Genomic DNA, 24093 nt, shown 5'->3' with positions numbered 1-24093 from the left:
TCCATGATATTTTGTGTTTAAATAATTTAAAGGATACCAAGGGTGTCTTCTATGCTCCCGCTATAGTAGTTTTTGCCACCAGTAATATAAAGCAAGTAAAATGTTTCAACGTACGCAGCCACTCAGGGAAAGCAGATTTAACGTGAAAACCCTGGTGCTGCATGCAAAGCAATTTAAAAGAAGTATGGGGTGTTTTTTTTCTCCCCCCATTCCTCTGATGCTACACATGTCCCCTGGCATCTCCAACCCTGAGAACCAAGCAAATACCACAGATTGCTCGGTTCTCACAGCTCCCTGAGCAAAGAGCTGCTGACTGTCAGCAACGATCTGCCCCCAACGCTCACTGGAGCTCTGGGCTGTGGAGGGGGTGGCTGCTCAGGTTCTCAGCAGCTCTCAGCGAGCCTGACCAGGTGCTGGTCCAGGCATGTGGGAGGACCAATTGTCGCAATCCTGCCTAAGCCTGGACCGGCTGTGTGATGTCATACAGCGGGCTGAAGTCTGCTGGAGAGCAGAGCGGACTGCACTCCTGTGATGCACAGGAGAAGTAAAGCCAAACAAGCTTTGCCTGTAATTCTCCGTTAAGACAGTGTTGTCACCCTTAGACAGGAAGTGCTGGGACAAAGTTTTGTGCTTTTTGTACTGAGAGATAAACAAAAAAAATAATGTTTATCAACATTGGTCAGCGCTGAGAGAGATAATGTATGATTTGGTTCTTTTAGGCTGGGTTCACACTGCTGCGGGGGGAGATCCGGATGTGATTCGCACCGCAAATCACATCCGATCTCCGTAGCGATGCGAGTTCAGCCATACAGATAGTATGGCTGAATTCGCAGCGTTCCCGCAGCAAACTCGCACGGGACGCTTTTTTTGGTCCGCAACAGAATCGGATCGCATGGGGGTTCACACCATGCGATTCGATTCCTGTGCGAGTCGGCAGATCGCACTGCGATATGCGGACGGATCTGGGGGTGTCATTAACATAACATTGACACTCCCAGCCGTCCGCATAGGGCAGTGTGAACTGCCGGCGGGAGGTGTGCGATGCGGGAAAACGCTGCGGATTCACGGCGTTCCCGCATCGCAGCGGTGTGAACCCGGCCTTAGATCAAAGGGATAAACTCCTGGCTGTAAATGAGGTCTGTTTAACCACTTGGGTCACTGCCTGACAGCAGCGAGAGCCAATGGTGCTTCGCTGTTGTCTCAGCCAATAAGAAGGGAGAGTCCCGGATAGCTGAGTCTCTCGTGCAACATTGCTGGATTGAGATGGGGCCCAGGTAAGTATTAGGGAAGCTGTTGCACACAGAAGGCTTTTTTATCTTAATGCATTAAGAGAAAGAAAAACCTTCTGCCTTTACAACCAATACTACAATTAACTTGGGTGGGGGGAGCACCTCATTACTTGGACAGATATTGAGGGTATGCATAAAAAAATTTAATAAAAAACAACTATGCCAACAATTTAGACCATGTCAGACTCTTTCAGAAAGGAACTCAGCCCTGACTCAACATAAGGATTTCCCCTTTTACAAAAACAGGATGCCCAACAATCCTTCATTTACCAGGAAGAGAAACAATTTAATGCAGGCTGAAAATGGAGATCTCAGGACTACAGCAATCACATAACATGATAAATCCTAATGCACCATTTATGTGAAAGAAAAATTGGTAAAAGGTGGTACTCTTAGCAAAAAATAAAAATAAAAGGCATAATGCTGTATTCTTTAACAGCCAGTACAACAGAGCTGGATAAGTCAACATATAGCCTGTTATACGGTTCCCACCCTGCAAGTAACACCTAATCTAAAGAAGTACAGTTCTATTTACCAGTATAATGTACTTTTTAACGAAGCACAGCTTGTATTTACTTAATAGGCAGCAAAGGAACAGAAATAGGTCCTGGGAGATTGTCTGTGAGCAAATACTGCCTCTGCTGCACTAAAAAAAAGCATGTTTGGGGAGGGGGAGAAACGCACCTTCTCATTGAAAGCAGTGGAAAACAAAAAAAAAAAAAAAAAAAAAAAAAACTTGCACATGCGATGCGTTTTTGAGTTACATCCTTTAACTACCGCACCAGACATGGCAAGATCGCAACAAAATCTTTTTTCAGCAGATCAGTGTGAAAGCAGCCTAGGGTTAATAATAAATGTGTGACAGGTTTGTGTTCTCACAGCAGTCAAATTCTACAGCCTCTGTATTTATTGAGCAACTCCTGGCTGTAATTTGGGGAACTGCGGTATATGGACAGGCCGTGCTACATGCATCCCATGTACTTTGATGGACGTGTGTAGCACATTCACACTTAAAGTGGATGTAAACCCAAATCATGAAACTTGAGCTGCAGTGTTTTCTTATCTCTTCAAATCCCCATGTCATGTAGCTTTCTCCTGCTCAGTAGCTCTGTTACCAGCCTGATAACTTCTGACAAGAATAAAAGGATATCATATAAAAAATATAATATCCTTCCCTACATCACATTATATTCACTTTGTTGGAAAGTTTGGCCTGTCTGGCAGAGACAGGGTTATATTTCCTGTTCTAATACAGAATGTTGAAAATCACTGGTGTTCAACACAAAAATCTAAGTACAACAATAAACAGTGTAGAAGGATCCTATTCTAAACTGTATACAATATTGCTTAGAACACCCCCAACAGTCAAAGAGGACACTGGAAACCTTTTACAAGATGACTTTGCCATTCTCTCTACCATTACATAAACTGCAAAGGTAGAACATACATATAATTCAGCCTTTGTGCAGGAACACTGTTGCCTTTGTAGTATTGAAGCAGTGGCTTATGTCTTGAGCTTTCCTAGGGCAACCCAATTAATGGAAGGCATTTCAAATTCCCATTCCCAGGAAAATAACGGGAACACATTTCTGATCATACAAGAAACATGAAAAAAATGCTGTGCATTTAGTGTTAACCATATCAAACCCAAACAAGTGATTACATAATCAAATGCCACTGGAGGCAGAATTAAAGAAGGGAGGTATTTAATGCCGAGTGTAAAGACCCTCCCTGTGTAGAATGCACACAGAACTGAACAAGCTGCCCACAGTAAAGCTCCTTTCACTCTAATACTGTTTAAAGCTGATCCCCACCTTTCATTTCACTTTAGTTTGTTTGGACCCAGCTGATCCAAATGAACCATTTACTTCAACAGTTGCAGTGGCTGGGAACACTGTACAAATTGTATCTAGCCTCGGCTACACACATTATGTGGCACTCTGTTCCAGCAGTTAAAGGAGAATTTCACAATCAAAACAAAAACCGAGTTGGGCTGAGTGCTGCTCAGCCAGAGGAAGGCATTCTAAAAAAAGGAATACAAACCTTCCTCTGATTGGAGAAAGTGTGTCTGGATTTGGTGGAGAGACAGGCTGATTTAAAAAAAAAAAAAAAAAAAAAAAAAAAAAAACAACACACGCACACAATTCGAGGAAGCTTGGTTTTTTCATTCATTGAAAGAAAGCCTTGTATTCTATGGTAGATTAGAGCTCAACCCGACTCCATTTTGCTACAGGGGCAGAACGAAGTTCTCATCTTACTGCCATAACAATGCTGTATACTGTATGTAGATGAGCTACATACAATTTATACAGCCACTGCAACTTAGTGAAGTCAATTGTTTGGACCAGCTTTAAATTAAATATGGAAATGCTTCATGCAACTAGGACCGGTCATTAAACACTTGATGAATGAGCCTTATGTAGATAAACCAGTGACAAGTCTAAATTAGAACGTTGCCTCCTTCCTGCTCTCACTAAAAATCCCAGATGCACTGTTGTCAGTTTCTAAATTAGAAGATGCTTAGTGCAAAATGAGCAGAAATCTGTCTTTCATACTTCGTCTTGCTGAATACTATCATGGGTAGACACCTTTCACACTGACGCAGTTTTCAGTTGTTTTAGCGCTAGAAATAGCACCTGAAAAGTGCCTCCCCATTAATTTGCACAAGTGCTTTCACATTGTCACGCAACAAAAAAAAACAAAAAAAAAACACAAAAACATCCCACCCACTATCGCCCAGACACAGTCGTAAAACAAACAAAAAATTTCTGCCCCTTAAAGAGGGATTCCACCAAAAAAAAAAAAAAAAATATTAAAAGCCAGCAGCTATAAATACTACAGCTGCTGACTTTTAATAAATGGACACTCACCTGTCCCGGGTTCCAGCGATGCCGGCAGCCGAGGCCGATCGATCGTTCAGCCCTCGGCTGCTGCCGCCACCATTCTAGGTGAGGGAATCAGGAAGTGAAGTGAATCGGCTTCACTTTCCGGTTCCCTACTGCACATGCGCAAGTTGCGCCGCGCAATAGGAAATCTCCGCGCTTTCACTGAGACCCGTGTGTGTCCCAGCAGACAGCGCGGCAGGGCAGGAAATGGCGTACACTCCCACGGGAGTCTATGCCCGGAAGTGGGTGTAAATACCTGTCTTTGAAAGGTATCTCCACCCCCCTCCCCCTTGAAAGGTATCAATTGTGACACTGGAGGGGGGGGAGGGATCTGATCAGCGGAGGTTCCACTTTAGGGTGGAATCCCGCTTTAAAGTGGTTGTAATCCCTCTTAAGAAAAAAACAAAAAATAAAAAAAATAAAAACACAACAAACATGTCATACTTACCTCCACTGTGTAGTTACTTTTGCACAGAGTGGCCCCGCCCCAATTCACCTCTTCTGGGGTTCCCTGGCTGCACTAGCAGCATTTGCATCCATAGACACAGAATGCCGACTCAGCCCCGCCCCTCACATCATTGTATTTGATTGCCAGCAGTGAGAGCCAATGGCTGCGCTGCTATCAATCCATCCAATCAAGAGCCAAGGCAATGGGTACAGAGGTAGAGCACGTCTCCGCCGTGGGAACCAACGGGTTTGGGTGACTAAAAAGGAGGGGGGCCTGGTCAGTGTCAGAAGTTTTTTCACCTTAATGCATAGGATGCATTAAAGCGGAGCTCCACCCTAAAGTGGAACTTCTGCTCATCCCTCCAGGGGGAGGTGCAGATACCTGTATAATCCAGGTATCTGCACCCACTTCTGGGAATATCCCCCCCCCCCCCCCGTTGTGTTCTGGGAACTGCCCAGTTTTTGTTTCAAGAGCTTTACAGGCGCTTTTTTTAACGCTAAAGCGCCTGAAAAACACCCCAGTGTGAAAGGGGTCTTATAAACCATTCAGAGGGGGACACCGCAATAGGAGGAAGAGCAGCAGGAAGGGGGGAGGGGCGGCTCACCCACAAACAGCAGAGGGGAGGGGAGAGGGCGACAGAAGCAGAGATGAGAGCAGATAGCAGGCTGCCGATAACAGAGGCATGTAAACTGACCACGGTGTCTGGTCTCAGCAGCCATGATATACCATGGTCAGAAACTGGCAGGATCAACCATGTTTTTTAGGTGTTACAGGGGGCTAAATGACACAGGACAACCACTGTCTCATAACACGCTTTAAAGGCGCAGGATCCATTTTTCTTTTGGTTGACAAACGCTTTAATTGATTTCAATGGCCAGAATGCAATTGTTCTACCCACCGGGAGAAGACAGTGATTATTGCTATAGCAGCAGCTAGTGATAATCGGCAGAGAATCTGGCTGGCTAGTTGTATCCCAAGTTGATCGATCAACTTGGTACATGTAGCCTGCCCATTAGCGGGTCAATTCTCATCCGGTTTCTGCTGAACTGGTTGAGATATGAACAGTGTAAGGCCGGCCTTACAATTCTTCACAAGCGGCAAGCATTTGTTCTCCCAGAATGCTGCTGCATGAGGCCTTACTATATACAAAACAAATATGATAATTCTTCAGACGTGTACACAATGCAAAATAGCTTGCATTTTTAAAGATTTTGGGTTTAACGCAGAGCTTGAATCTAGGATCCAGCTGGTGAGGGGAAAAAAACAAAACAGTTTTTTTTCCAACTACCTCAACTACCCGCAGTCATACAAAAACACACACACACACACACACACACACACACGTCATTTTTTTCCCCCCACACAAAAAGCTCTCTTTTGGTGGTAAACATCACTGGGTTTTTATTTTTACTAAACAAATTAAAAGAGGAAATTTAGAATAAAAATAAAAACCCTTTTTCTTTATTTCTGTTACTAATGGGAGTGCCCGGTTATCAGTTTAAATGTTCCCTGTCACAGGATAGCCATTATCGGCTTTCCTTTCACTGTAACAGCGATGATGAAAGGAAATGCCGATAGCTGGCTTTTGTTTAGCTGTGTCCAATCACATCTGATCAGATGGTAATGGGCTGCAGTGGTCGGTCCTTTAGCACGATCTGTAATGAGCTGTGTCCAAAGGGCACAGCGATCAGAGCACGTGCGACGTGCCCTCCCCTCCTAGAACTGGACAACCATGCTATAGCCTTCTTTGACTATAGAATGGTCGGCAAATGGGAGGTGGATGCAGACAGCCGACAAAAGCCCAGGCACCAGGATGCAATTTCTACTTGGCAACCTGGGATCTGTCAAGGCCTGGTTTAATGACGCTTTAATGTGCAGATGTAGCTAGTGTTTACCTGTACACCTGGCTTAGTAGATTAGCTCTAAGCTCTACATAACAATGTTAAAAACGTCAGGCGATTCTTGAGAGCAGGTATGGACAGTGAGGGAAGGGGGAGTAATAGAAAGTATCCAACTAATTATTGCTTTCTGGGTCCCCATTACAGAGATGCACCCCCCCCCCCCACCCCCCACTAATAGTGAAAAAAAAGCACAAATTTTGGGTCACCAAACAGTAATGGGGGAAATGGCCAATGGAGACACTAGTTCTGGTGAATGCCTTGTACTTTCCTCATTTTAAAGGGATTTTCTTTCACTTCTTGTTTTAGCTTTGAGACAGGAAGCGAAGGAAAATCCCTCTAAAAAAAAAAAAAAAAACAGGGGCAAAAAATAAAAAAACAACCCGGACTTCTTTATTGAAAAATAATAAAGTTTTCCTTCAAGTGAGACTAAACGATTCTGCCTAAATAGACATTCCAATCCTGCAAAATATTGGAAACTACATTCTTTTACTGAAAAATTAAAATAAAACAAAACAATCTGATTGGGCCCCTTGTATGTGCCCCAGTGTGTCTCTCTTACTGTATATTCCTGTGCACAACTAGACATCCAAGAGCCATTGTGATCCAACTGCACATGTGTCCCTGACATTTGTTGTGGATCTCCCCCCCCCCCCCCCCCCCAAGTTTGTTTTTACATGCAGCAAAGCCAGTGGCGCCACATGGAAGCACAATAAACCACCCATTGATAAACTTGAGTGTGGAACCACAATGAATGATGTCAAGAACTCATGCGCAGTTGGATCACATGCAGAAATCTATTTTGGGAGTGTGCCAAGGAGGGCGGCTACCTTCCTACATAATGAATGTAGTCATCCTCCTAAAAGGAAGCTGGAGCCATTTTCCAGATGTGCTGTCCAAATCTTCATTTAAAAAGGGATTAAAAAGGGACAAAGATCAATACAACTGATGCTGTGGATATTAATTTATTTTTTCTTGAATTGTGTTTAGTGACACTTTCAGTTCTACTTTAAAACTGAACTCTGGGATAAGCAAATATTGTTGAAATACAAGACTCATGTGTATTCCTCTTGAATCCAGGGGCGTTTGTATATGTTTTCCCTATCTGTGCAATAATCCAGTGGAGGGGCTTCCTGTAAAAGTCCAGGCACTACCACTCTCTCCTTGGGCGGGGTCACCATTATGGTCTCTGCCCTCTCCTGTAGGTTTTGCTCATGCATCCTGTAGTGGGAGGAGCCTGCTAAGCCCCTCTCTGAGCCCCTACTCTGCACAGGCTATGTAAGACAGCAATGTCAATGCTCCTTTTAAAGTGGTTGTAAACTCTTTCCCACAACTTTGTCCCATATAAAACCCTAATGAACACTGCTTGTAGATATCTCCTTACTTGATTAGTATTGTTGTCATTCTAAAGAACAAAAAGGATTACGTCACTGAGCGTGCCCAGATCTCCTGATTCATGGCACACTCTCTATGTGCTTGTCCATCTGTTGTTATCAGGACTCCCTACAGGACACTACTGAAATCCCAGGAGGCTGCATAATCACTGAGCTTCCTCCTACACCCCATGTGACATCACATGCAGTGTAAACCTGGCCATTACTGCAGTCTTAGCTGAAGCTGATAAAACTGACATAGGCAAACATTAGACAATCGGCACAAGTAAACACTATGAAATAAAACAAGTCAGCTATGAGCAGGGTTGCCATAGAAACGTTTGATTGAGAAGGAGGCTTGTACAGGAAGTGCTCAATGTAAGGGCAGAAATACACTACACTGTGGACTCAGAAAACAATACTTAAGATGGCGCTGCCTAACTCCTAGAAACAAGTTTTTTTTTTACAGTTTCTTTAAACAGCAAGTAATATGCAATGTGGGCTGGATTACAGTGGCTATAGTCTGATAATTATAATGGACTAAATGAAAAGAAGCATCAGAGTGGGAGAGTTTACTTCCTCTTTATAAAAGGTAAAACATCTCAATTACTGTTTGCAAAGGCATTTGGTGTACAAATCAATTTTAATTAACTATGGCTGTTAAGACATTTACTTAAAGTGATTGTAAACCCTTACATATATCAGGTAATGCACAAAAAAAAAAAAAAAAAAAAAAATAAAAAAAACATCCTACACAAGTTCTGCCTTTTTATCTGCAGCAATTTCTCATGTACACCCTCCTAAAGCACACTATTTACACAGAATTTCTGAGCTCCAGAAGGCAGGGGGCTGGGATGTCATACACAGCACAGAATTGAGCAGGAAGTGTAATCCGAGACCCGAGTGTAAGAAATGGACATATCCTCTCTGCTGTCTCAATGAGAAACATGCACAGTTGAGGTCAATCACCTGCTGTGTGCTGGAGGAAGTCAGAAGTCACATTCGGTGCTGTGAATTAAGGCAGGTACAGGCCATAGAAGAAAGTTTAAAGTTTTCACTTCACCACTTTAAGCCCCTGTTCACACCTATGCGAATTAGATGTGTGTTTTCCCGCATCTAATTTGCATAGCAGGAGGTGACCGGCACCCTATGGAGCTGGTTCACATATCTCCAGGGTAGCTGCAGAGCGCACTGCACAAAAAGCTGTGCGTCTTTGGCTGTGTTTCAGGTAAGCTGGCATTCAGGAGGAAATACAGTCACCTGCTGGTGCCTGTTTTTTTACCACCAAATGGCAACTTAACTTTGCAGGACTGCACCTCAACTGTGAGCCATTGATTTTGCTCACAAGCGTGGGGCATACATTTATTTACATGGGTAAGTTCAACCAGGGGTTCCACCTGTTAAACTGTGCATGAAGTGTAAGCCCACGTTCACATCGGGCCGCTTTGACATGTCAAATGGCTGTCAACGGCACCATCCAAATCAATGCAGCGCCGCACCAGTTCCCAAAAGTAGTTCCTGTACTACTTTTGGTGTCTTCGGGGTCAAATGGACTAGACATCTGTGCATGAACCCGTACATATGTCTGGGCAAGCGTTCCAGAGTCAGACTGCATTGCTGGTTTGAAATCGTGTGCGCTCAGCTGAACTCGCACGATTTCAAACCCGCCCTCAATGTGAACCTGGGCTTAAAGCTGAACTTCAGGAATTCAGCCAATGTAATATATACATTCTATAAGTCCAACAAGGTGTATGCCTCCTCCTGGACCTATCACTTTTATAGAGTTCCGGAAGGATAGTTATCACTACACTCCAGGGTCTGAGAGTAGAGATTATGTTCTCCTATGCAGCAGTAATGCTGCCTAACCCAAAGATTAGTTTCATTAGATGCTTGTTTAAGCCAGTAAAAGCTGCTTTACATGAGACCGATATCAGTAGTGACAAAATCCTTATCACTTCCATTTTCTGATGTCACACAGCAGGGGAACAATGCGAGTTCCTCTCACTGTGTCCCAGGAGCTGGATACCACTGGTTGCATCCTTACCAGGCTCCCCAATTGTACAGGAAAGTCCAATAAAGGCACTGCTGAGTTTGTAGATCTGCTGACAGACAAAGCGGAATTAAACCCTCTTATCCTTTACAGCCAAGGAAGCTGCTTCTGTTTGTTCTGCAACTGCCATGGTGCTGCACATGTGATCAGTTATGACACCAGCCATTTGATGGTTTGGTTGAGGAAACAATGCAGCAGTTCACAATCCCAGCATTCCAGGAGTGTAAACATTTTATGAATTGATGGGTTTAGTTCCTCTTTATGATTTACTGTTGTTCATGGGCTTTGGATTTCAGCAAAATGGCAGGCTCAACAAGAAACAGGAGCAATGCTGGAGGCAATTTACAGCACAATTATTAGTGTGGAATGTATTATTTTTTTATAAAGAATAGTGCGGAAACTATTCAAATACAAAATTATATCAGAAACAAATACTAATTACATATCCAAAAAATGTCCAAATGTCACTAAAATCACACTCTGTAAATGAGGGGTTAATTAGTCCACTCTCCAAATCCAACGGTGTTTCTTAGAACCGCCAAAGTGATGTTACACACAATACCCAAGAAGAGGTGCCATAGTAAAGTAAAGGGTAAAGGGATCCTCCACCAATAAAAATACTGCCACTTACCATCTGATCAGATCCCTTTTGCGAGATCTGATATTGCCTTTGGCTTATCCCCCAGCCAGGGTCATTTTTTGGATATGCAATTAATATTTTTGTTTCTGATATAATTTGTATTTGAATAGTTTCCGCGCTATTCTTTATTTTTACACTATATGGGTTAATGCTATATGGTTTCTCAGAAATTATAGCGCAGCTTTTCTTTTTAGTTTATGGTATTATTGTGTGCATCTCACATTGAGCTGCAGCTATTACGTTATTCACGCGCCACTTTAGTATTTGAGTTCCTATATTGTTTGGAGCAATATTTCTTCAGTCACGTTTTATTTCATTTTTTTCTATTGGTGAAATTTAATAGACAGCGCTGTATTGCCACTTTTTAATGTATTTTTTATCTAATTATTATGGGTAAACTTCCACTTTAAACCAGAGAATTCATTAGACAAAAAAAAAATAAAAAATGACCTTCCATCATAAGTTAGTATAGGTCTTAGAATGGGGGTGGGGTCATGTTTAAGCTTGGATAGCATGAGATTGGCCTTCCACTTTAACATTTCATTCTTTAAATGTACATAGTACTTTTATAGAGATGAACTAGTTAACCCCTTGGCGCTGGCTCCCACAGCCCTTTTAAGGGATTTAAAATGTGGAGAAGCAGGGCGGGGCTTTTGGCCATGTGACCACAGCGATTGGCCATCACACGATCGGAAAACTCCCAATTGCAAGCAGAGATCGCAGCTGCTGGTTGCCACACATGCTCTCACCGCTGTTGCACGCAAACATTCAGCAGCTCAGCGTCAAGGACCTGTTGCCAAGAAGCTGCTTATTTGCATGCGCTCTGTGCCAACAAGAAAAAGTGAAGCCCAGGAGGTGGCATGCACCTGGTTGAGGTGGGGCTTTTGGCCACCATGATTGGTGGTCACATGATCGGAAAACTCCTAATCACAAGCAGCGATCGGATGTTTCTGTTAGCCGCTTGTCACTGTCAGGAGTGCGCACCTTGCACGCAAATATACAGCTATTGAGCTCCAAAGCCCTGCCACAGGGATGCCGCATATTTGTGTGTGCTCGGTGACAAGATAAAGAGGAGCCCAGGAGGTGGCATGCACATGGTTGAAGCAGGGCTTTTGGTCACATGACCGCCATGATTGACCACCCAGGAGGTGGCATGCACCTGGTTGAGGAGGGGCTTCTGGCCACGTGACCGTCATGATTGGAAAACTCCTAATCGTAAGCAACAATCAGGATGTTTCTGTTAGCGGCTGGTCAATGTAACATATTTGGCACCAATGTTGGCACATATTTGGTGCCAACAAGATAAAGAGGAGCCTCGAAGGTGTCATGTACCTGGTTGAGGCAGGGCTTTTTGCCACGTGACCACAGTGATTGACTGTCATATGATCAGAAAACGTTTAGGTTTCCGTTAGTCGTCGGTCACTGTCGAGAGCACCCAAAGTGCACATTCTTGGTGCTATTTAACGTAAACATGCAACGCCAAGAGGTTGCATATTTGCGTGTACCCAGAGGCCAACCGTTTAAAGATGAGCCAGGAGGGGGGCATGCACCTTGTTGGACTTAACACATAGCATGCCATGGAATTCAGCTTAAAAATCATTGCAAAGCACTACAGCCGCAGCAATGCGTACTCCAATGAGCGCAATTAGGTAGGCAGTAAATTGGCTGATCAATTGCCCATTTTTACCACCTGTAAGGAAGGATCCCAACAGATGAAAGGTTGTCACCTCCCCTCCATAGGGATACAGAAGGGGATGATGCAGGTTAGAAGAGGTGTAGTCAGTGCACACAGCCGGCCGCCATTACCGGTCATCGTCCAAGGGAGGTCACGTGTCATGAAGACACGGCGCTGTGTGCACTGTCACCAGCGGGGCCGGACCGTGTGGGGAGTGTCCACCGTCTGTAGGCCCGGCTCTGCTAGGGAGTAAAAGACTACAAGACGGACGGCTGTCCGGACACGTTCTCACCGTCAGGCCGGTACCGAGCACGATGACGTCGTACTCCTCATTCATGATGTCGGGCTTCGGAGAAGTTGACGTGACACAAAGCAGGAACAACCGGGGACGCGCTCACTGACTGCACGTATGGCGGCTCCGGAAGCGTTAACAGAAGCGGAACGGCGGCGCGCACGGATCACCACTCCCAACTTACACCCGCACGTCACTAAGCAGCCAATCAGGGATTTCGATAGGGGCGTGCCGCTGTCAATCTGTGCGCTCGCTGTACGACGGTGTTCTGTCAATATCTCCAACCTATCAAAAACTCCAACCGCTTGTACTGCACTTCCTGCTACGTCACCCCAGTTAAGATCATTGGCTGCTGGCTTTGCTAGAGCATAGGCGGTGTATTGTCATCTGATTACTCAATAAACTTCATTAAAAAAAATACTGTATGTGGGGGCAGGGGGAGTACTAAACTGTCCGGTTCTGAAGTCTGTCACACCTTTCTTCAGAGAGATTAAAATGCCCTACAACTGGCAATACACACTACAATCTGATTGTACAATCTTCTTTAGCTTTACCAAAACTTTACAATAGTATAAACCTAAGCATTCCATCCAATTAGCATGACATCATACAGGCCCCTACACTACACAGTTGATGGTAGTTCCAAGATGGCCACACATCGCTCCCAACTGTCCATGATTTCGAGGGACTGTCCCTGATTTGGAAGAATGTCCCTCTGTCCCTCCTCATTTTGGTCTGATCTATATATTTCTATATAAAATGCACTATTTATCTTTCAAAAAGTGTTTCCCAGTGCTAAACCTTTCATCCAATTTCCAAATTTCTGCATTTGTAAATGTAAAAAGGCAATATAAAGGAATAACAGTGGTAAAAAAAGAGGCACTTAAAGTGGTTGTAAACCCTTACAAACCACTTTGACCTGCAGGTAAGCCTAGATTAAAGAGGAAGTAAACCCTGATGGGTTTACTTCCTCTTTCATTCCCTGCAAAGGCAAAGCATAATGGACTACTATGCATCGCATAGTAGCCCATTATCTGTCACTTCCCTGACACAGGTGCCAGCGATGTCACCGCTGTCCCCTGTAGTCCGGCGCATCCATCTTTTCGGTGGGGTCTCGCAGCTCCGCAGCTGTCATGCGGCGGAGCCGCGATGACGTCACTCCCGCGCATGCGCACGGGAGCCGACACGCGCGGCAGCTCCATTGTTGGAAATGCCGCGCTCAGTACGCATGCGCCGTAGACAGCGGTGCCTGTCTTCGGGCAAATATCTTCTAAACCGTATAGGTTTAGGAGATATTTCTTGGACCTACAGGTAAGCCTTAATCTAGGCTTACCTGTAGGTCAAAGTGGTTTGTAAGGGTTTACAACCACTTTAAGGCTTACCTGTAGGTCCAAGAAATATCTCCTAAACCTACATGGTTTAGGAGATATTTACTAAAACACAGGCACCTCTGTCTCTGTAGACAGCGGCACGCAGGCACACTATCGCGGTTAGCAGCATGCTGCTGCTAACGGCGATATGCTATTAGTGGCGGCTCCCACGTGAATGCGCGGGAGTGACGTAATCGCTGCTCCGGCGCTGTGAGTGGCCGGAGCAGCGATACCCATAAGAAGATGGACGCTCAGGGACAGCGGTGACATCGCTGGCTCCTGTGTCAGGTAAGTGACACATAATGGGCTACTATGTGATGCTTTACCTTTGCAGGGAGACAAAGAAGAAGTAAACCCATAAGGGTTTACTTCCTCTTTAACTAATGATTCAAATAATTTTCCTTTAAGGGGGCGTGGCAGGGGGTGTGCCCTATATCTACATACTTTTGCCAATAGGTGTCCCTCGCTCCCATCTCAAAAAGTTGGGAGGTATGGCCATACACACTTCCATTTTTTCAATTGATCCATGATTCAATCAAAATGATTAAGGTCCCTTTCACAGAGGCGCCTCCACTAAGCGGAATCCGCTTGCTGGGGATCTCTCTGCTATGCAGAGCAAACACGGACACAGTTCCGCTGTCTTCTATGGGGCAATCAGATGGAAACAGAGAGTGGGACTGTGCCCGTGTTTGCTCTGCATAGCAGAGAGATCCCCTGCTGAACAAGCGGATCACCTCTCTGTTTCTTTCCAATCCAATCTACCAGACAGATGGGGAATAGGACCACCATCCGTTTTTGGCAGACAGGATCGGATTGGATGGTGGGGTGGCGCTGACATTTGCCACACCATAAAGAGAACGGAGGGTCCGATCAGGTCCACCTAAAAAACCGACAGACAGACCTGATTGGACAGCCCGTGTGAGAGGGGCCTTAAAGAGGTTGTAAACCTCCCTGCATTATTTGAACCTATAGGTACTGTAAATATCTCCTAAACGTGCGCCGTTTAGGAGATGTTTACTGTATACTGCGCCAAAGATGTCATCCGTGCATGCACGCTGAAGGAACGGCTGCATGCGCCATTTCTGGTGGCTCCCACACACATTCGTGGGAGTGACGTCACATGGCTCCGGCCAATCACAAAGCTGGAGTCCAAGGCCCTAGAAGGAAGAGGGGCAAAGATAGATGCTGCCTGCAGTGGGGACAACGCAGGCTTCATTTGCAGGTGTCACGTAATGTGCTAGTATACGATGCATACTAGCACATTATGCCTTTACTTTGCAGAGTAGAAAGAAAAAGTGAAAAAAATAACTACAGCATTTACTGCATCTTTAATCTGAAAATTATCAAATAGCCATAACTTATTATCTATTGTTTTGCACCAATCGGTAGCACGGAGATAATCATAAACATAAAAATAAGGTGCGGTGCTCACACACTGAATTCATACAAAAAAACTCCAATTCAAATACATAACATTACTTAGTGACTAATAATTTTCCAGTTTTTTTCTTTTTTTTTTTTTCTCTTTTTCTCCCTTCTTTTGTAAATTTTTATTTTTTCATATAATTCGTGGATATAAATACACTTATATGGTGCAGGGATGGGGGGAAGTTAGAAAGAGGGGGGGAAGTCAGGAAGAGGGTGGGGGGTTGTGAAGAAAGTATTTTTCATAATTGTTATTTTTTTATACTGTAATTTCTGTTATTGCTATGTTCTTGGTGTAAAATTATTATATAAATGAATAAAAAAATTATTACGTTAAAAAAAAAAAATTCCAGTTTACCAATAAGAGTCTCACACCAGAGTGTGAAAAAAAGTGCTCTTATCATAAATACAATTTTCTCCACTTCTTTTTTTCTTATTACACCAGCGCTCCTCCACATGCGAGACTCCAATGCACTCACCACAGGTTTATGACCCCTTAAAGCAGAGTTTTACCCATAACAACTTGATAAAAAAAAATTATGTTCTTTAGCAATGAGCATACATTCCACAATAATAACTATGCTTCCAGTTAATGTGTGCTGTAAATTGCCTCCAGCATTGCTCCTGTTTCTTCTTGCTGGAGGCTGCCATTTTCCTGAAGCCCCTGAAATCATAAAGCAGGAACTAAACACATCAATTCAATTGTTTCAAAAAAACTGTTATGCAGGGATTGCTAACTGTCACCTTTGCTTGTGCCCTCATCCAAACTGCCAAACCATCAAATGGCTGGTGTCATAACAGATCACATGTACAGCATGTCAGGGCTGGGCTCAGCCCTTCCTTCTCTGAGCTGGCCGCTCAGCTGTTGGCTAATTGCCAGCTCCTATCTCTCCACATTTACTCATCTGTTGATGATATCCTGCTTGTTAGTCCTGCCTACTTAAGCCATCCAGCCTAGAGGATCTCTGCCTTTGCCTTGGTCAACATCATAGAGACTATCTCCTGCGGTCCTGTTTAAGATTTGCTTGGCTGACATCTCTTCTGGCTCCAGATCCTGCTTGCTGTTCCATTACACTGATCCCTGACTTTCTGGCTTGGCTGACTATTCGTTCCGGTTACCGAACTTTGGCTATGTTTTGACTACATTTAGTCTATTTACTTTTATTATTAAACAAGTGTGATTTAACTGTACTTCTGCCTCGGTCTGATTCATGGTTTCTGGCATGGCACCGTGGCAGTTGCAGATCAAACAGAAGCAGTTTTCTTGGCTGTAAAGGATAGGAGGGTTTAATTTAGCTTTAAGGCTGTCAGCAGATCGGCCTCTACAAACTCAGTGCCTAAAAATGGAAAGGAATTGAACATGTGCAGAGCAGGGTGAGACAGTGTCTTACTGGATTTTAAACACTATAGACACTTCTTTTTAAAGTGATTGTTACCTCCTCCCCTAAAAAAATCAAAAAAAAAATCATGTTCCTGTCCCTTTTCCTTAGCCCCTTTCTATCTTCTACAGTACCTGGTTGATCCTGTCTGGTCCTGACTTCCCCTCTGTGAGCTGACCACGTTTATCATGGCTGCTGAGCCATGAAAGCGTAGTCAGTTTACGTGCCTCCTTCATCCCAGCTCTCCTCTGTGCATCTCTGCACCCCCCCCCCCCCGTCAGTTCCGTGGTCAGCAGCGAGAACACGGTCTCCTTCACTCCCCGCCCCTAAATGCCTTTGTTTACATCACTAATGTGCGATCCTGTGCGATGTGATGTCAGAGGGGAAATTCAGCCCCTCCCACTAGAGAAGATATAGTACACATTTTTTTTTAAATTCAGCATCTAAATACCTTGTTTTTTTTATATCGCCTCTCTCCTTCTCTGATGTACCAGTGCAAGGTTAAGAGTGATTCACACGCTGATTGCTTTTCAGAGAGCAAAGCACATATGTATGAGCAAAATTTTAACTTATTTTTTACATTTTCTTTTTTTACATTTTTGAGAATTGTATTTTTTTTCACAATATTTTAACTGTCTTGTTGGGTGGCTTGGTGAAATCTTGAGTTGCCACTGGAACAAGATTGTATAGTGTATGGCCAGTTTAAGAGAGCATTTGCCTAATTTTGGAGAGATTACCTCGTGCCTTATTGTGTCTATTGGGCATAAGGTAAAGGTAAATGTACCAATGCTACACAAATTGCAAAAACACACAGGGTCAAGGAAGTAATCCCTAGCATTTGGCATATGGTTGTGAAACTGCCCCATTCACTAGAACAGTACTGCCAGCAAAATGCTAGGGGAGATCATTTTTGCCACGCTCTGATGCTTTGCGTGTGCCACCCTGTCTGGCTACCCTTGCAGCCACAACTCGACTACCTATATTTACCACCCTTCAAACGCAACTGTAAACTAAGCCTAACAGCTTTGGAAAACCTGCAAAGATCTGATCTCATAGAAAATCACTGTTGTGAACAGAAATGAGTTTCTTCACAATGCTTATATAAATTGAGATGAATGAGGGCTTGTTATAGGCTTACAGTAGTTTACACCTGAATCACTCTCTGCAACGCGATCCACAAGGCCTCCTGGATACCTGTTTTTTGGGGGGTTTTGACAGTCAAACAGAGGTTTGCATCCGGAGTACTGCCCCGCAAGCTTAGTGTTTGGCTCATGGTTGCAGAATGGCCCCATTAACGTGACAGGGGGTATACATTTTGAGTGTGTACAATCCCATCTGGCTACCTTTGCACTTATGGCAAAAACCTTACCCATGGCAGCTTGATAACAATTATTGTTCTTTAAATATGCCCAGGGCAGTCACTTCCTTATTGGAAACTCTCTCCCTCTCCTTAGTCTAAAAAAATGAAAATTTATTGTCAAATACTTACCGTAATTTTCCTTTCCTGATGTACTCCATTTAGCCTACGTGTGGGTTGACCCCGCCTCCACTCCAATGCTATAGGACCCCATTCAAATAAAAGAGCACTCACCACTCCACACAGTGTTCCGTAACTAGCCTCCTCATAAGACTTATGGGTGGGAACTCCGTCTGCCATGGAGTCCATCAGGAAAGGAAAATTACGGTAAGTATTTGACAATAAATTTTCCTTTTTCCCTGACAGACTCCATGGCAGCCCACGTGTGGGAAATAACTAGCCGACCACACAGGAGGGTATGCTTTAAACAGAAAACATTTAATTTGCTTTATCAACCGATAAGATCTTTAAACCAAAATTTACAAAGGATAGAGAAGCAGGCTCAACACAGTAATGTGACATGAACGTATTAATAGAAGACCAAGAGGCCGCCTTGCAGATTGTGTCAGGAGCCACATGCCGAGCCGCTGCCCATGAGGCTGCCATTCCCCTGGTAGAGTGAGCCGTCACCGCCACTGGAGGAGCCAAGCCCTTTGCCCTATATGCCTGTTGTATAGTTCTTACAATCCAGCTGGCCAGCGTCCTAGTTGAAGCTTTCTTGCCCTTGTTGCTACCTGAAGGTAGGATAAAGAGATGCTCCGAGCGTCTGAAGGGGGAAGTGATAAGAAGATATTCTTTCAAGGCTTCTCCAACATCCAAAGGGTGAACGTCGTTAGAATCTGAAGTCCTAAAAGTAGGCAAGACAATTTCCTGGTTCTGGTGAAACACCGAAGTAACCTTTGGATTAGATCCCAACATGGGAATAAGGACTACTCGGTCCGGAAAGAACGTCAAAAAAGGCTCTTTGAAGCCCAAGGATCCAATTTCCGAAACCCTTTTGGCTGAGGTGACTGCAACTAAGAAAACAACTTTTGCTGAGAAATCCTTAATAGAGAGCGGGGATGGCCCCGTCATACTTAGACCGGAGATTGAGTCCAGGACCAGAGGAAGACCCCACTTGGGGAATCTAGGCTTTCTTTGGGGTTTGAGTCTTGAAGCTCCCCGGAAGAACTGACGAATCAGTGGATGCACTGCCCAAGATGTACCTGAGAAAGCCGATAGAGCCGACACCTGCACCCTGAGGGAGCTTACCGATAAAGGAAGATCGAGGCTGGACTGCAAGAAGCTAAGAATGTCCTGTACTCCTGGATGTTCAAAAGGTCTATTCGAAGAAGAGCAGAACTTAACAAATTTGTCCCAGATTCTGCCATATACTTTGTTTGTACTTGATCTCGTTGCACTCATCAGAGTGGAAATCACACTTGATGCACAACCAATGGATTCCAGCCTTTTCCTCTCAAGAACCAGACCATCAGTCCCAGAACTGCTGGGCAAGGGTGCAGAACTGTACCCTGAGAAAGAAGGTCCGGCCTGAGAGGGAGAGGTATGGGATCTCGAACACTGAGTTGGACCAGGAGGGGAAACCAAGGCCTGTTGGGCCAATAGGGAGCTATCATCACAACTTCTACTGCTTCCACTCGGCGCCTCTGAAGGAATCTGAGGATCATGGGAAGTGGAGGGAAAGCATATGCCCTCCCGAAGCTCCACTGGTCCGTCAGAGCGTCCGTCCCGCAGGCCTGACTGCAACGACTTTGCGTGTAAAATTTCTTTATTTTGAAATTGCAAGGAGAGGCGAAAAGATCCACTTCTGGACTGACCCCTAATGACAGGATCCACTTGAAGGTTTGAACATGAAGAGACCATTCGTTGTTGTCCAGTTGAGACCGGGATAGAAAATCCGCCTGAGAGTTCTGAACTCCTGGCACAAAGACCGCTGAGATGTTCATCAGGTTTTTCTGTGCCCATGATAGGATGGGTTCGACCTCCCGTAGAAGAGTAGAGCTCCGAGTACCCTCCGGCCTTCTCACGTAGGACACTGCCGTGGTGTTGTCCATCCGTAATAACACTGACTTCCCTTTCAGAAGGTGAGAGAATTGCTGGAGAGCACACCAGGCTGCCCGAAGTTCCAGGACATTCGACCCTGGTAAGGGGAGATGAGCGTCCCACTTGCCTTGTGCAAGATTTGATCCGTAGAGAGCCCCCCAACCTGTCCCACTGGCGTCGGTCGTGACCGTGACCCAGGAGATGGGGATGATGGAATGACAGTTCAGCAGATTCTTGCGCTGTAGCCACCAAAAGAGGCTCTCATGGTTGAGGTTATACGAATACTCTGATTTTTGTCCCCTGACTTCCACTGCTTGAGAAAACCTGCTTGGAAGGGGCAAAGCCTCCACAAAGCCCATTTCACCATCGGGGCTGTCGAGACCATTGTACCAATGATCTTGAGACACTGAGAAGCTTTTAGGTGCTGAGTGTATAGAGCCCGAGAGACTCTTTCTCGTATTGTCGGTATTTTTTTGTCTAGGAGAGAGATAGTACTCTGCAGAGTGTCGAATTGGGCTCCTAGATATATTAGCCGTTGGACCGGCTCTAGCTGACTGTCACGGTCGTCTCCGGAATCCAGCGGCTCAGGGAAGACCTATCCGCAGAATCCCTTCGTTGAGCGTTAATAGGTTTCCCTGGGCGCGCGTTGGCGCGAATGGACACACGCGGGTGCGAGCAGGTACGAACGTGCGCACGCGGGTGTGCGAGGTTGCTAACGAGCGCACGCGGGTGCGCGGGGTCACGAACGGCTGCACGGTTTCACGTGGGCGCGCGCGGGCACGCCGTGCGACCGTTCTTGGCGCCCAGAGGGCTTCTTAAGGAATCCATTCTAGTGCCCCGGTGCTGTCCAGTCTACAGCGTTCCCGTGACTTACCTCTGCTTACCTGATTGTTCCTGCTCTGTTCTACCCGGCCTGTTCCTGACTACTCCTGCTTGCTGCCAGCCTTGACCCTCGGACTGTCTGACCACACTTCTGCCTTATCCTTTGTACCGTTGCTGCCTGCCGACGACCCGGCCCGTGTTTGACCCTGCTTGTTCTGCCAGCCGTTCCAGTCTGCCATCGGTGACCGCTGCTGTCTGCTGCCTGCCTGCCAGCCGCTCCAATCTGCCATCTGTGACCGCTGCTGTCTGCCTGCCAGCCGCTCCAGTCTGCCATCTGTGACCGCTGCTGTCTGCTGCCTACCTATCAGCCGTTCCTGCGTGAACACCTGTACCCGCTGACAGCCGCTGACTGCTCACCAGCTGTTCCAGAACCACCTACCAGTACCCGCCTCTGTCTGACGCCAGTTCCAGGGCCTATCCTACTACCACCTGTTTGGCACTTGTGCCCTCTGAACTCTAGAGTCCCTGTTCCCACTCCCAGGGAATCTCGAGCCAGAGGCTTACGAGAGGCCGCTCCCTGCACTCCGGGCTCCTTCCACCAGGTACGTGACAGTACTGGACAGCCATGTCTGAGCCCACGCAGGGAGCCTCTCCTATGGACGAGCTCTGCCGCCACCTTGCAGGACTCACTCAAGCGGTGAAGGATCTACAGGAGGGCTATAGCCAGCTGAAGGAACGGGTTCTGGCCCTGTCTACTTCCCCTCCAGCTGCTTCCGGGACTTCTGTTACCCCTTCAGTGGTGATGTTGCCCCCTGAACCTAGGGTACCTACACCCGAGAGATTCTCTGGAGACCGTGGGAAATTCCGAACTTTTCGCAACTCCTGTGAACTCTTCTTTGCTCTCCAGCCCAGGACCTTCTCCCTTGAGGCTACCAAGGTGGGATATGTCATTTCTCTATTGACTGGCGAACCTCAGTCCTGGGCTCACCGCTTACTAGAAAAAAAGGATCCTTCCCTTGAAACGCTGGACATCTTCTTTCAGGCCATGTCGCGGTTATATGAAGACCCACAATTAACCGCCACCGCTGAAGCAGCCCTGCATTCACTACAGCAAGGCCGCCGACCTGTAGAAGACTATGTGTCGGAATTCCGACGCTGGAGTTCCGACACAGATTGGAACAATGCGGCTTTACGTTATCAGTTCCGTATGGGCCTGTCGGAACCCCTGAAGGACGAGCTTGCCCGAGTGGGCATTCCAGAGACTTTAGAAGCCTTAGTGGAGCTCGCTATCCAAATTGACAGACGGCTAAGAGAACGTCGTTTGGAGCGGTCCTCAGCAACTCCTCGTCCAGTATGGATGCTTCCCCGGGTTCTCAGCTCTCCTCATCCTACCTCTTCCGCTGCCACGAATCAGGATCTCCCCGAACCCATGCAGTTGGGCCTACTTAGGCCTTCCTTGACGCCTGAAGAACGCCAGCACCGTCGGGTGGGAAATCTCTGTTTATACTGTGGAGAACCAGGACATTTTGTGCGCAATTGCCCTGCCAAGCTCCGTAAGTGCTTCTCCGTGTCTCCTGCCCTTACGTCTGACTTTCCAAGTACCACTTCCCATCTGACTGTGTCCATTTCCTTGCAGCTACCAGGAGGGAACGTCCGGACCAACGCCATTATTGATTCGGGAGCTTGCAGTGGCTTTATAGACTTATCCTTCGCCTCAAGACATAACGTTCCCCTTCGGCCCAGGGCAAAGGGACTTTCTATACATCTGGCCAATGGTTCCACTCTCAGATCCGGTCCTGTAACCCAGGAGACTCAGCCCTTATTGAATTCTATTGCCGGGATCCACCAAGAGTTGCTGTGTCTGGATGTCATCACGTCCCCCCTTTTCCCTATCATTCTCGGCATGCCCTGGATGAGGGCACATAACCCCCAGATTGACTGGTCCACTGGAGAATTAAAGTTCCTTTCACCTTACTGTCTCCAACACTGCTTGTTGGGAACCGACCAGGCATCCTCCTCATTGCTCTGCCTGGAAGTTGACGCAGAAACCCGTCGGGCTGTACCTCCTGCCTACCACGACTTCCTGGATGTGTTTAGCAAGAAGGGTGCAGAGACCTTACCCCCTCACAGACCATATGATTGTCCTATAGAATTACTTCCAGGGGCAGAAATTCCCTTTGGGAGGATTTTCCCACTATCAGAGACTGAGTTGGTGGCTTTGAAAACTTACTTGGATGATAATCTAAGGAAGGGATTCATACGTCCCTCCACTTCACCGGTGAGTGCGGGAATCTTTTTCGTGGAGAAGAAGGACCAAACCTTGCGCCCCTGCGTTGACTATCGGGCCCTTAACAAGATAACTTAACAAGATAACTATTAAGAATCGTTATCCCTTGCCGCTTGTGCCGGAACTCTTCCAAAGACTGGGGTCTGCAGCAGTATTTTCGAAGCTGGACCTTCGGGGGGCCTATAACCTGGTCCGCATCCGTGATGGTGACGAATGGAAGACTGCTTTCCGTACTCGCTTTGGGCATTTTGAGTACCTGGTTATGCCCTTTGGTTTATGTAACGCCCCTGCCACATTCCAGCACTTCATCAACGACATTTTCAGAGACTACCTAGACCTGTTCGTCATCACCTATCTAGACGACATCCTGATCTTCTCCTCCTCCCTGGCAGAACACCGGGAACACGTCAGGAACGTATTATCCCGACTCCGACTTCACGGGCTATATGCCAAACCGGAAAAATGTACCTTCGAACAACGGAGTATTCAGTTTCTGGGGCTGGTAATTTCCGTAGATGGCATCGAGATGGACCCTCAGAAGATCTCCGCCATTCGTGATTGGCCCGCTCCCACTGACAGAAAAGGGGTCCAGCGATTCATCGGATTTGCGAACTTTTATAGGAAGTTTATTAAAGGATTTTCTACTATTATAGCTCCCATCACGAAATTGACTAAGCAGGGCCTGAAGTTCCGGTGGTCCCCAGAGGCTCAAGAAGCTTTCACCGTTCTGAAGAACTTATTTGTGTCGGCCTCCATTCTTAAACACCCTGACCCGACTCGGCCTTATATTCTAGAGGTCGATGCCTCTGAGATCGCGGTTGGGGCGGTTCTATCACAAAGACATGGGCTTAGGTCTCATT

At 46.0% G+C, this 24093-nt stretch overlaps 1 protein-coding gene across 1 annotated transcript in view; it reads right to left on the bottom strand.

Moving 5' to 3' along the window:
- GDI2 (GDP dissociation inhibitor 2) overlaps window positions 1-12717 on the bottom strand; it is a 39075-nt gene extending 26358 nt beyond the window's left edge. Inside the window, exon 1 of the mRNA XM_077470778.1 lies at window positions 12551-12717. Coding sequence (XP_077326904.1) covers window positions 12551-12595 — 45 coding nt within the window. The 5' untranslated portion in view covers window positions 12596-12717. The remainder of the gene's footprint in view (window positions 1-12550) is intronic.
- Window positions 12718-24093: the final 11376 nt, after the last annotated feature.

The sequence above is a fragment of the Lithobates pipiens genome, unplaced genomic scaffold (genome assembly GCF_037356315.1).
Source record: "Lithobates pipiens isolate NorthernLeopardFrog02 unplaced genomic scaffold, aLitPip1_a1.2 Scaffold_8, whole genome shotgun sequence".
Lineage (NCBI taxonomy): Eukaryota > Metazoa > Chordata > Amphibia > Anura > Ranidae > Lithobates > Lithobates pipiens.
The sequence above is the reverse complement of the archived record's forward strand: the minus strand, read 5'-3'. Positions and strand labels throughout refer to the sequence as shown.